Raw genomic sequence first — 12964 nt, 5'->3', positions numbered from 1 at the left:
ATTGAGAATGGAGGGGACATGGTTTGTTATTGTATAACAGGTTGGACAATAATTTTTTGTTCCCATGATTTCCAATATTACAACGGTATTATATCCCATGTTTTGGGAGAAGTATAAAATTAGGAATAGTTTGCAATGTATTAATTACTTTTAAAAAGTTGTATATACTCAATCATGTGCAGATGAGAATCTTTAAAAAAATTAGCAATAAATTTACAAAATCTAATAAATAAATAAAAGTTATTAAGCAGTAACGAATATATCAAAAAATTAATTTAAAGACTGAAATCTCTGTCCTGTAAGACATATCAAACATTACACGATTGCAATTTTTTTCTTCTAAAGTTAAATTAAAAAATTTGCATTGAGTTTTTACATACTCTTTTCAACTTATTTTGGGTTTTGTTACTGAGAATTAATTGAGCAAATATAAGTACATTATAAATATTACCTGATATGGGCATTTATATCATAAACAAGAAATTAAAAGTACAAGTTAGTGAATATATTTTTTTCTTCATGGAAGTATTAACGCAATACCTGTAGTGGGAGGGAGCTCAATAGCCTCAGAAAGAGCCTTCTCAGAGTCCGTCGCCAGCCTTTTACTCCTTCCTCCACTCAACACAGCACTGACAGCACCGTCGACCACCGCTTCCGTCTCCGCCAGCACTGCTTCTAGGCCGGAACGCATCAGCTGATTCTCCATAACGACAGCCGCGGATGCTAAACTGGGAGCTGTGAGATCGGAGGTGGAGGCGTGATCTTTATCTGCGTGATCGGCAAGCAGGACAGATGGACGGACAGACAAGCAGACAGACAGACGGACAGACACCATAGAGAGAGATAGAGAGAGAGGAACAGGGAGAGTGCAAGAGAGGGAGACAGTGGAACACGTACATAACAAAATGCAAACAGATCATTGTGCACAAAGACAGGCAAACAAAAATAAAAGAAATCAAATCAAATAGAATAGAATACGAAAAGAAAAGACAAAGTAGCCCATTCAAGTACTAGCTTCTTTTCCAAAATAAATTGCACTATCACAATATTCACTTTTATAATTTGTTCAGATATCAAAAATAATCTTCAAAATTCTCTAGAGCATATCACAAATTGCATTATGCAGATGTATTTTTCTATATTGTTGACATTAGAAAAAGAAGCTATTTGCTTGAAAAGACCTTGTTAAAAAGAATATAGATGCTATTACTTTTAACAGAGTAACAAAAGATACACTATAGACGGAAGACAAAGCCAATTTATTTTATCCAAATCTTTCTTTGTCAGTATGTTAACCCTTGTCTCATTTGAACATTAGAAAATTAATCAAGAAATTCATAAAGATATAAAGAATGTCAAGCACTGCAAAATAGAAGGAAAGCATTCTAAAATCAAAGTTATCCAAGTCACAGCAATACATATAAAATACAAAACTATCACATAACGATCTGCCACATATCTAAAACAATTTTAAGGACAAAAAAATCCTACCATCAAATTTTACAAAGGCACAAGTTCAAGAAGCTTTAGATTACATGCTATACAATTGATCACGAGAATAATGAAAATAACTATAGAACTGAGTACACAAAGTAGGGGTCTTAGGAACAGATAAACATTGAATTCTATTTCACATACGATTTAAGTCATTATGAAAGTCATACACAGAAATGTAAACATAGATACAAAAATAGTTTCAATCAATAATAAATATATATTTCGATCCATTTAAAGTTTGAACACCCCGGGAGAGGAGTTTCTCATAAGGCAACCACAGAATGTACTGCTAAACAAAGTTCATGGATAACCATTCATATTCTTTCCTGATCAAACTAGCTTTTTTTTTTAATTAGAAATATATCAATCTGAGTATTACAAATTACAAATCTTTAATTAAATTGCTTTTAAGCATTTTAGCATAGACTGGGTCAATCTTTTATAAGGTATAATATAGCTCTGCCAATCTGCCCCTTTGAAATTAGTTAGAGCCTGTTTAAAGTATAAAGGAAATAATGTCTTTTTTTTCAGGGGGTGGGGGGGTAGCACTGCATTTCTTTCTCAAGGGAAGAATACTTGATTGAAATCTTTTAACAACTGTCATAATGCATTCATTAAAAATAAGAATGACCTACCTTTGCAAGCTGAGCCAGCATCAGGTCCCTCTCCCGCGCTGAGACTTGGTGTGGAGTTGCTTTTGTTACGACCCAGGATGGGTCCCGTGGCTCCTGTGGTGGATCCAGGCATGGAGCTGGTGACAGAGGGGCTCCTGGTTCCAGGGATAGTGACCGTTTTCATACGGGGGAGGGGTGGGGGCTCCCTGGAGGGCAGGGGCTCGTTCTGGGCTGCTGCTTTCAACACGGCAGCTACCAATGCTATTCAAATCAAAGCACATTATGACATATTAGTTCATCAAAGTAAAATAGTGATTTATAAGAGGGAAAATTACAGGGGATAGTAATAATAATGATAATAATCTGGTTATCTACAAGTTGCTAAGACATAATTTGTACGCATCTAAGTGCTTACAGATTTATGACTACCCTGGACAGAGGATTCAATCGGTCATTCCAGCACGCAACATATGCACTTCCTCCACATCTTGGGGAAGTATTACAGCCAGTCGCTGTTGATAACAATGTATCCCAATTATTCATCTGAAAATCATTCAACAGAAATGTTTCCACAACAGAAATTTGGTATCAATTCAGAGATGAGACATGATAAATACAAACTGATTGGACATTCCTGATATTAAATGATACAGTATACTTCACTCTCCAAGCTGTACTGACTGCGAACATTAGTTGTTTATGCATCATGGGCAGGCTATATTTGTATTTATGCATTCATTTTTTTTAACTGTCAACAAAATGATGAATTACAACTATTTCAACAAGCTACACCAAATAAACTCATAATAAATTTTGAACCATCTCAAAAGTACTCACATTCTCTCTCACTCGAAGCAAGACCCTCGGCTTGGTGAGCTCCTTCAAACTCTCTCCATCTCCAATCAGTACTGCGCCCTCGCTGGCTAACCATCTGACGAAGTACCTGAGAGCGGACCAGCTTACGCTGCTTCCTCATACTTGATTCGGGGTCCTTCACCACCTTGGCAGGGGCAACACCTGGGTGGAAGCAGCAAAATCAAATCAAGGTCCAATGCATTTCATAATATATTGGTCGCATTTAGTTTTTACCTAAATGAACCATTTTTAATTGAATTGGATGGAATTGAACTGTGGTTTTAATGTTGTGAAGGTCATATAGATTGGCTGATTTCACATTTCTTTAGACACATTGTATTTTATATTGAAAAGGTGTAGCTGTAGATGCTAACTAACACCTTACAAAGAAATAAGATTGTCAGAGATTTTGTGAACTGCATATCAATGTTTCAAAGTGAACCAACTCTGATTTCATATAATAATTGTAATAATAATACAATAAAACAGTCACATTCATATAAACCATAATATAAATTTTGAATGAAACATACAACAAACAGCAAGGTCATATATTACACTAAAGGTTTGTGACCACGCAACAAAGAGGATGTCAGATTATTATTTTTTTAATTACGAAAATTTTACCCATTTCTGGTAAGCTTTCACACCATCTAAAAAAGGTCTTATGAAGCTAGCAGCCTTGCAAATGAGAGCTTACCAGCAACAGATAAAATGTCATGATTGTGAAATTACAATGTTATACGTCATCACACCATTAAAATGAATAATCTAAATGACCAAAGGTGAATGGCTGATGACATACATTACATCAATTAGGTGATTTTTTTCAGTGAACAAGGAGAATGACAGATTAACTTACTCAGATTCTCTTCCACAACCCCAGTAATAGTGCCGTAGAGTTCAAATCCAGAGAGCGATAGATAGTGGGTCTGACCACTAGCATTCTTGCCCATCTGTTGAAGACGGATGTAACGCCAGCCTTTCTTCTCAGTCGCTAAGGGTTCCAAGGGCCAAGTGGCAGTAGACCTGACAAGATAATAAAATGCAATGATGTAAATAAATATACTGTGAAGTCAACGTAAGCATATAGTGCTCCAGCATCATACAAAATTAGTACAGGCAAATCAAAGAGCTGAAGGCAACAGTAAGAATTATTTGCACAAGGGATCTTAGGAACAATTCAAACACCTAACGCAAAGCCAAAGGCATTTGTATCAGAAAATATACAGATACCAGTACCCGAGCAAAATGATGTGTATTGTATCTCTTATAAGATAGTGATGCAGATCTTTGATATTTGATGAACAATCTGGATCTTAAAACCATAACCAGTTATCATATTTTGCTCATGGCCAGCCATGTGTAAATCTGAGCAGTAGGATTGGTGGGTATTTCATAAAGCTGTTTGTCAGTTATGAACAACTGGCGACCCATTCTTAGGAACTAACCCAACACCAATGAAAATATGTTGTGTATCATTTAACCCAAGGATCACCAGTCATTTGTAAAGTCACTCAAAACTTTATAAACGGCCTTATTACACGGTTCCATGACATTTGCTCCGGCGAGAATTACTTCGATAGAAGATCTGCACGTTAAGCCAAACATAAAACCTAACCTCCAAAGTTGAATAAACCCTAATCCTTATCTTTACATTATTCTGAATCAAAAACTCATATACAATCCTATCTCTAACCCTATGCTGTCTGAGATATGAAGACCGTAGTAAATGTCACAGGAGCTAATGTCGTGTCACCTATGAAACACCCACCCTGCCACATCCACATGCACAACCAATCGTTAGATTGGGATCAAATTCGTCATCTCATAATATGAATTCCTTACCCTGGTTCATTGAGGGAGCAGTCATCAGTATGGGTGAGTAGGGTCGTCCAAGTGATGCCATCCTTTGACATCTGATACTGCCAGTTCCTCAGGGCAGATCGGCCGTAGCCCCTGGCGTGTCGCAGGGTGTAGGCGGATGGTATCACCCACAATCCAAGGTCTATGGAGTACCATGCTCGCCTGGAAAAAAATCAATAAAACAATATGTTGAGCATGAAGAGGTCAAAGAGAAATGTAAAACTATAAGAGAAGTATGGGAGGAAACAAAAATCTACAGGGAACTTGAAAAGGGTTATCCCAGTATGCCAAACTGACAATTGTACAATACTTATACTTAAAAAAGCAAACAAAAAGCACAAACAAAAAAATGAAAATTAATAGATGTGGCAACTAATTTCAAACACAAAACTAAGAGACAATTGAGGTGTTTGAAGAAATTCACATTCAATTTCAAACAAGCCCGAGCACCAAAATAATAAAATATGAAGTTGTCAAAAAACGCAAATCAATCACAAATTAGCATATAATCAAAATTAGTCTTTAGAAAATGGAATTAAATGAACGATGAAGACAATGGTAATTCAGTTCAAAATATGGAAATTTTTGATAATTGAAATGTTACAACTGACTTTGAAGGTAATGCAACTCAATATTCAAAATTGATATTCAAGATAACTTATTTCATACATTATCTTTTAAAGCCCCATCGAAATCAATATAATTTATCATTTTATAAGATGGGTGGTTTTGATACTACATACATTTCCATGAAAACATGTAACTGGCAAAGTAATAATGGACTAAGAATTTAACATTTTCAATCATATAATCCTGTGTATCAATCATATCTGATTGATACACGTCTGACAAAACTCAAATACACACAAACACACACACTCCCTTGCTTACTTGTCATCGTTGGTATGACAGTTTAGAGCTGATGAATCACGGCTAAGGATGTCTTCTAGACGGCCATAGGGAAGAGATCGTCCATCAGAGCTACTGACCACAATGAGACCATACTGACCAGGGTTGACCCATTCATAGGCAGTTCTGCGTGATCATAATAAATATTGTTCTATTTGCATTCCTCAGCATTTGCTTTCAGTTATTTTATATTTGACAAGGGATAATGTATAGTAATAACCTTCATGCTCAGGGTGTGTCTTTTGGACCACAGATATTGGTTGACTGACGAGAATTTGATTTAGAAGAGCTATATAATATGTTTTGCATAATCTAGTTTTAAAAATTCTTCAACTTAGGTGAATATTTGAATTACAAAAAATCAACTTCTGTATGTCAACTTGTATGATGAAAATACCTCATGCACCTGTTTTATATGCCAAAAAAAGAAAAAAATACTAATGATTGGTGGAATATATGTCTTCATATCTTGTCAGTCTAGCAACACTAAGGTAGAGTAAGTATTCCCGATTTCAGCCTAAACGTAAAAAATATAATTTTAAAGAAAATCTACTCACTTTGCATTCGTTCCCACCCAGTAGATGATTCCATTATCATCAAAATCATGAGTGTGTCTGAACGTGATAGACTGTGCTTCCTTCAGACGATGTACAAATGTGAAGCTCGTTCGCTCGTAGTCGTACCACTGCTTGGCGACCTACATGAAATAAGGTATATCATCAATTACTGCCGAATTCAAAGACATAATCAAACATTCACAACTTCTGGTATGTGATTCTAATTTAAATAATGATATTAAATCTGCCCTAAAAATTTCTTTTAGGGCAATGCAATTAAACAATATGCTTTATCTTTCCTTCATGAACTGCTCAAGTCTTGATAAATTAAGAGCATTAAAACCTTTCATATAAACTAGAAAACAAAGATAAAATATTTCCAGGAAGATACCATGTATAGAGAGAGTCTCATGAACATACATTTATGGAATTTCCAAACTTCTTGTATTTGATTCTGCTTGAAGTGATAACGACACTTCATATCTAATTTCTATTTTATTGCATATGGTTCACCATGAAAACACTGCACAACATAATTTCAGCACTTCCACTTTGCCAACAAATCAAAGAGATGTCCTTGTTTAGTTCTATTCTAAGCTGTTAAGATTATATCAAGAAAAAGGTTATTGCCAATCCTGCTTCGCTTATTCTTATGTGAACACAATAGTCCCACACTTACCATTTTGAGTAAGTATCTCTCAAGACTGGCCACAGTAGTAAGAGGTTCCATCTTCAATGTTCTCCCAGTTCTATCAATGAGGGCAGTCTCTCCGGTAGCTCTTTCCAATCTGAACCTCAGCCTACGTGTAAGAACCTGAATTGGGAAAAAATAATTTGAATGATTTAACTTGAAAATCTGTTAATAGGTACTTGATTATGAACACTCATACGTAGGGAAATTTGAGCCGGTTGTATAAAAAGAAATGCAAAATAACATCTATAACAATATTTTGAAATAGGTAGGCTTTCAAACATGTTAGCAATAGCAATAGGTTTGACAACTTAAAACAGACAGTATCCAACAAAAAGAAGGCAGACTGAGTTAAACAATGATATTGATTCTCACGTCTTGTTCTATTAAGACCACCTGAGAGATTCAATTGGTTTGAAATATTTTTTCGCATTACCTTGTAAAATGAATACTGCATACAAAGAAACTAGGTGTTTCTTTTCCTTTTATGATAATTAAATTCTACTTGAAGAGGTGTTAATGTATTCTTCTTCAAGAAATTTACCCACATTGTGCTGCATTCACCAAGGTGAGGTGAATGGCTAACTAGCAAGATTAATCCTTGAATGTACCAAGCACCGGACAATGCTATAATAGTGCACCTTAAAATAGATCATATCAAAACAGATGGCACTATATAAATGCCTATTATCATAATCCTAATTAATTACTAGTATGATATTGCTTACCTGAAGACCATAGCTAGAACCAGCAGAGTCATAGATAAACAGAGGAAGCCTCTCAATTGATTCAAGAACGGCTACCAGCTTGCGTACCAACATCACAGAAGGAGAAACACCACTGTAACAATAAGGACATTGAAAACAATTCATTAGACAGAAACAAATATCAAGGGCTTTTAATAAGGCATAAAAAAGTTTTTTTTTTTTTACTTTTAAAACATTCATGAATACATATTAAATGGTATGAGTCCCTAGCATAATGCATCTTCTCATTTCAAACTAATAAGATGTAGAATGTATCTAACATTCTAATGCTGGTTATTTTTTTAAATTTCTTCCAAAAAAAGGTGATAAAATATTAAAGAAATCTGAATGGTAATAATGATGCAGTTTTCAATGTAATTTCATGACTGCACTGCATATTTGCAGTTCTAATTCTTCCATCACTCCTATTAATATCAATCATATTATTTAGGTACTTACCCATCTTCATCATTGGTATCCCTGAAAGCTGATTTGAAGAGTGCAACCCTCTCCTTGATATACCGGTCATGGAGAGCGACATGATCGTAGCCCTAAAAAAAGATTCAGGTAAAATATATCAATTTATATGATTTCATGCACTTAGGGGGTATTCCTAGAAACTATGTTCTTGATTCATGTGCACTTGCAACTTGCTTTGCAATCATCGGATCCATGTGAAGTGAAAATAAACGATGTCATTGGTATGGTAAATGGTAGTGATATTTTTTTTTACCTGACTGCTAAGAAAGCATGAATGCTTGTAAGCAAGCAACCAGAGGACCGTCGACTCAGATCCTCTCTGATGGACTTGGTAATGAGGATTTAAATGTTTACCAAAGGGCAATTGTGCACCAAATTGGAACGAACCAGGGTCCCCAGACTATGAAACCCATGCTCTGCCGACTGAGCTATCGTGACTCCTGTATCATACTGAATAGTTTGAATTATCACTTGAATTTAATTCATAAGAACTGAATTGCACTGAACTGAACTGATATGTTTACTTCATATAAAAAAAAAACAGTGAAAACAAAAACTAAAAGCTTACATCACTAAGGCAGTAGAGCAGGGCCTGCACGAGACCGCTGCTGTGTAACTCATACGCTGAGATGTTGTTCTCCTCTCGAAGAAGGCAGGTCAAACTCTCGAGGGCGCCCTTCATCTCTTCCATCCAGCCCTGTTCTTCATCAATGCCCTGTGGAGCAAAGAAAATATTGCATAACGAAAATTAAGATTGTGATTGATAATGATGTCTTTATAACTTTTGCAGTTTGCAGTTTGTTAATGAATTTGGGTAGCAAATATTTTCTCCTTTTCATAAAGGTTCCTATTTTGAATTCTTACAATACAAAGGGTAAGGGGGAAGGGCTGTGCTAGGAGGGAGCAGTTTTATTTTGGTGCATGATTTTGATAACAGAGCTTATGGTTAGTATGCAGATTTAAGGTTAAATCTAATTTGGGCTTAAACATTACATAGCTTTTCAATGTGGCAAGTTTCATTGGAGCAAACGCCACCAATTGGAAATTTGAAGAAATTGTCAGAATCATACATGGTGAAAAATCTGTAAATATTCCCCCAAGGGGGGGGGGGGGTAGAAACCATGCCATCCCAATGCATGTGCCAAATTCTGAACAGGAAAATGAAATCTTGAGTATAAATAAAAGCTAACTCCAACTATGTAACGTAAACTGGGGAAACACAAGTCTCTTCCATAGTGCTAGGCATTGTTTTGTTCTACCTCTTTTGTACTCGTTCTGCAGCTTTATATGCTTTTGTATTTACTCAGAAGGGGAGAAAACAGACCAATACTGTGAATGGTCTCTCATTGACTGTCTGAATAGCTAGCTGCTCTTGAACTATACCTTTTCAATTAAACTATTAAAAATACAGCGTATAAATTAGCCTATCATATGGTTTTATTTTTATATTCAAATTACATTTGAAAGAGAAAAAGTGCTTGTTTTGCCACTTGGTAACATTATTACTGCAGTATGGATGTATTGAATAGTGGATCAGTGTTGTGGGCCTACATTACAAGACTACACCAGCGCAGAATGGTGCATTATGGGTTAGTAACCTGACTAGATATGAGTAGTTGAGGACTTCAGGTGCTGGTTCGCATTTGCTTTCAAGACAAAGACACCTTCATATACCCATGTCCAGGGTACATATACTCATGACAATGAATGAAGAGAAGATTATAATCACGCTTAACAACTTCCTGTATAGTTCAAAGGTATGATCAGTATTAATCTCCCTACTTACATTGTCATACAATGATAGCTTCTTTATACCAGGAAGTGACAATTCTTTGTCCTTTATAGGATATTTTCAAATCATGTTAAAAAGAAGAAGGCCTGCATGTAACTTCCCAGATAAGGAGTTAACGCAGCATCCTACCAAAATGAGGGAGAGGGGGGCACTACATAAAGTGCTTACTTATTGACTTTCACTGACAATGATTATAAGCTACTGAAATCCTTGCATCTGATTGGCAGAGAATAAATCAGTCAGTGAAAATCACTGACAGTTTGCTTCATGTAACACTCCAATAACCACCATCTACCAGCATAGCAGTACAAAAAGCTCTTTGTTCCCTTTGTCTCATAGGCAATAGTGTTTTATCTCAGATAGATTACCCACCTCACACATGAACATCCTGGTGTTTGTATCTTGTTTTTCCACCAATTTTGAAGGGTTCTGGAGTGGCATAACACCTACCTGCATCTTTATTCACATCTATCTAGTCTTCCATTTATGACTATCTTCCAAATGAACTTGACTCAACTCAAGAAAAATGAATCATTCAACAGAGGGGCTAATTGACTTTTTTTATATTCCAAATTGCATCTAACATGGATACTTATATCACTTTCTGTAGACTATTTAAATGATTATTTGAAAATTTTCCAGTCCATTATTATACTTTTATCTATTCCAATTTTTGTTTTTTAAATTTCATGTAATTTGTTCAATTTGGTTATTTACCATTTTATTATTAGTAGTAGTAGTAGCATCATTATTCTTTCATTGAATTATCCATACGACCATCCGTTCATTTCATTTTTACCATTTTTTACATATTCATTTATTTATCATGGTTATTCCTTTTGGTGGTGGTGGTGATGCTTATGGGGGTGCAGCAATTCACCCTCTGCCTCATTTTTTTCTTCGATGTCTCACCTTGATGGGGTCATTGTAGAGGTCACATCCAGCCTCTAGCTGCTGGACGATAGAGTTGAGTTTGGCTACTACATCCCGAGGATGAGACTCTGCAACCTTGAAGTAACCCTCATACAGCTCACGGGCGAGTGCCTTAACCTGAGCCGAAACAAAACAAAGCAAATATAATTACATCAAAATAAATTTCATTGTAAGATCATATTTTCATTGGAACTGGGGGACATAGAAGGGGCATTTGTGTTGTGGCCCCCATCAGAAATCCTTCTACCACACTACACACCTTCTACTTTTACTTGTGTAATGACACAAAAGAAGATTTGCAATGGAATATATCCCTGTCCTAAAAGTATATAGAGCAATCATCGATATCAATTTGTTTATTACACAATTGATTGTATTAAATTCACACCACCATGTATTTGATTATATCATGTCAAATTTAAAGATTAAAGAATTTACCATTGTCTCAATACAAACACTCAGAAAAAAATTCATATATCTTTAATGATTCTGTAAACTTCTAAAGAATATGTATTAATAATAAAAGAAATTACCAGCAGAACAAAATTCAATAGATGTTAAAATAACAAGATTTTATTTTGAAGCATGAAAACTATCTTTTTAAATAGTATTGAAAGACAAAAATATAGAAGTTTCCACAAAACAAGGACATATATAGGAAGTAGCTATCAATTCCTATAGACTTCCACAAGCAAAGTGACTTTGTAACGTGTACCTGGTAGCATTTTCTGGAGAATATCACATTTATCAAAAACTCAGTTTTGAACTAAACCTACCTTTTGTTGGACTTGTTCCAGTTTTGATCTGAATCTCCTTCCTCTCTTACCGGTCCAACCAGTAGAGAACTCTGGACCAAGCGAGGTCTCAGCGATGAAAGAATGCTTGGTCCCACGATTGGACTCGAAGATGAACCCAGCTAGATCCTCCCTCAGGACTGTTGCCTGTTGCTGTGAAAATCAACATAATAATGCAAACAGTTGAATGAAAATGATGGGAAAAGCCAGTGACATACTTTTACCATCTCGAGAGAAATGGTGATCATTCTTAAATGAATGAACTCTACTTTTATTTCAAATCGATCATCACGTCTTTAAATTTGGCAGATATTAACGATAAATATCAATGTCCAAGTGACTCATTGAAAATGATATCAAAGAAAAGTTCACAATTACACACATAAAGCACTCTTCCATATACTTGCATCCAAAATAAGCCTTCAGATACACCGAGCGCTAAAGAGACTTAATCACACAACAATTGATATATTTTGGACATTTTATAATGATTTTTGTCGGTGAATTCTCTGAATAATGTTCTAAGCTACTGGGTATCCCAGCATCTGGTTGGATGCGAGCAAATAAGTCAGTGAGAAATCCCTGACAAAATTCATTGATGAAATGTTCCCATTTTTTAGAACTGACCTGTTGTCCATCTGAGTTATGGATGACCAGTTCACCTTCCTTTTTGCATTGCAACGTCCAGTTACCGACAACTAGCTTGGTAGGACCGGGTGTGGAGAGGATAGGTTGGGTCTGGATAGCTGGCATCACTTGACTCCGGGCACGTTGTAATTTCTCAAGGAACTCACTACGGCTCTCTGAGTGAAGAAATAAGAAAAGATGATGATGTCAGGGGCTACACGACAGATAGACTACTGCCTATAGGTATTGCACTACCTCTTTACAAGTTTCAAACAAGTTCACCATCATTTAACCCTATCTAGGCCGGGGGGGGGGGGGCCTCGGAGGCCCCCCCTCAACAAATCGCGCGATATTTTCGCCGTGCGAAATTTTTTGACCGCGCCGCTCGCTGACTTTTTACTTTCAAGTCTTGCGCAACTTTTGAGACCAATTTTGCGTCACCCGGGTATGTGGTTCCGAAATTACGCAACATTATGTAAGTGCATGTCAGACCGAAAATTGCTCAAAAACGTGATTTCGTGTACAAAGTCAATGCAAATTGTGTTTTCAACCAAAATTCATAAATGTATGATTATTTTTAGTTTTGCTTGTCTAAATGTATCC

At 36.0% G+C, this 12964-nt stretch overlaps 1 protein-coding gene across 2 annotated transcripts in view; it reads right to left on the bottom strand.

The window, feature by feature from the left end:
• LOC121418494 (E3 ubiquitin-protein ligase HECTD1-like) overlaps window positions 1-12964 on the bottom strand; it is a 62056-nt gene that overhangs the window by 15481 nt on the left and 33611 nt on the right. Inside the window, exons 15-28 of one of the 2 annotated variants that reach the window (XM_041612401.1) lie at window positions 12362-12537; window positions 11717-11887; window positions 10920-11057; window positions 8784-8930; window positions 8195-8286; window positions 7718-7829; window positions 6978-7112; window positions 6299-6438; window positions 5724-5867; window positions 4815-4994; window positions 3829-3995; window positions 2949-3128; window positions 2133-2372; window positions 541-768 (exon numbers count right to left, since the gene is read on the bottom strand). In XM_041612401.1, the coding sequence (XP_041468335.1) occupies window positions 541-768; window positions 2133-2372; window positions 2949-3128; window positions 3829-3995; window positions 4815-4994; window positions 5724-5867; window positions 6299-6438; window positions 6978-7112; window positions 7718-7829; window positions 8195-8286; window positions 8784-8930; window positions 10920-11057; window positions 11717-11887; window positions 12362-12537 (2250 nt within the window). The remainder of the gene's footprint in view (window positions 1-540; window positions 769-2132; window positions 2373-2948; window positions 3129-3828; window positions 3996-4814; window positions 4995-5723; window positions 5868-6298; window positions 6439-6977; window positions 7113-7717; window positions 7830-8194; window positions 8287-8783; window positions 8931-10919; window positions 11058-11716; window positions 11888-12361; window positions 12538-12964) is intronic. The other variant, XM_041612402.1, reaches the window with a different exon arrangement.

The sequence above is a fragment of the Lytechinus variegatus genome, chromosome 7 (genome assembly GCF_018143015.1).
Source record: "Lytechinus variegatus isolate NC3 chromosome 7, Lvar_3.0, whole genome shotgun sequence".
Classification (NCBI taxonomy): domain Eukaryota; kingdom Metazoa; phylum Echinodermata; class Echinoidea; order Temnopleuroida; family Toxopneustidae; genus Lytechinus; species Lytechinus variegatus.
This window is presented reverse-complemented; position numbering and strand designations above follow the sequence as displayed.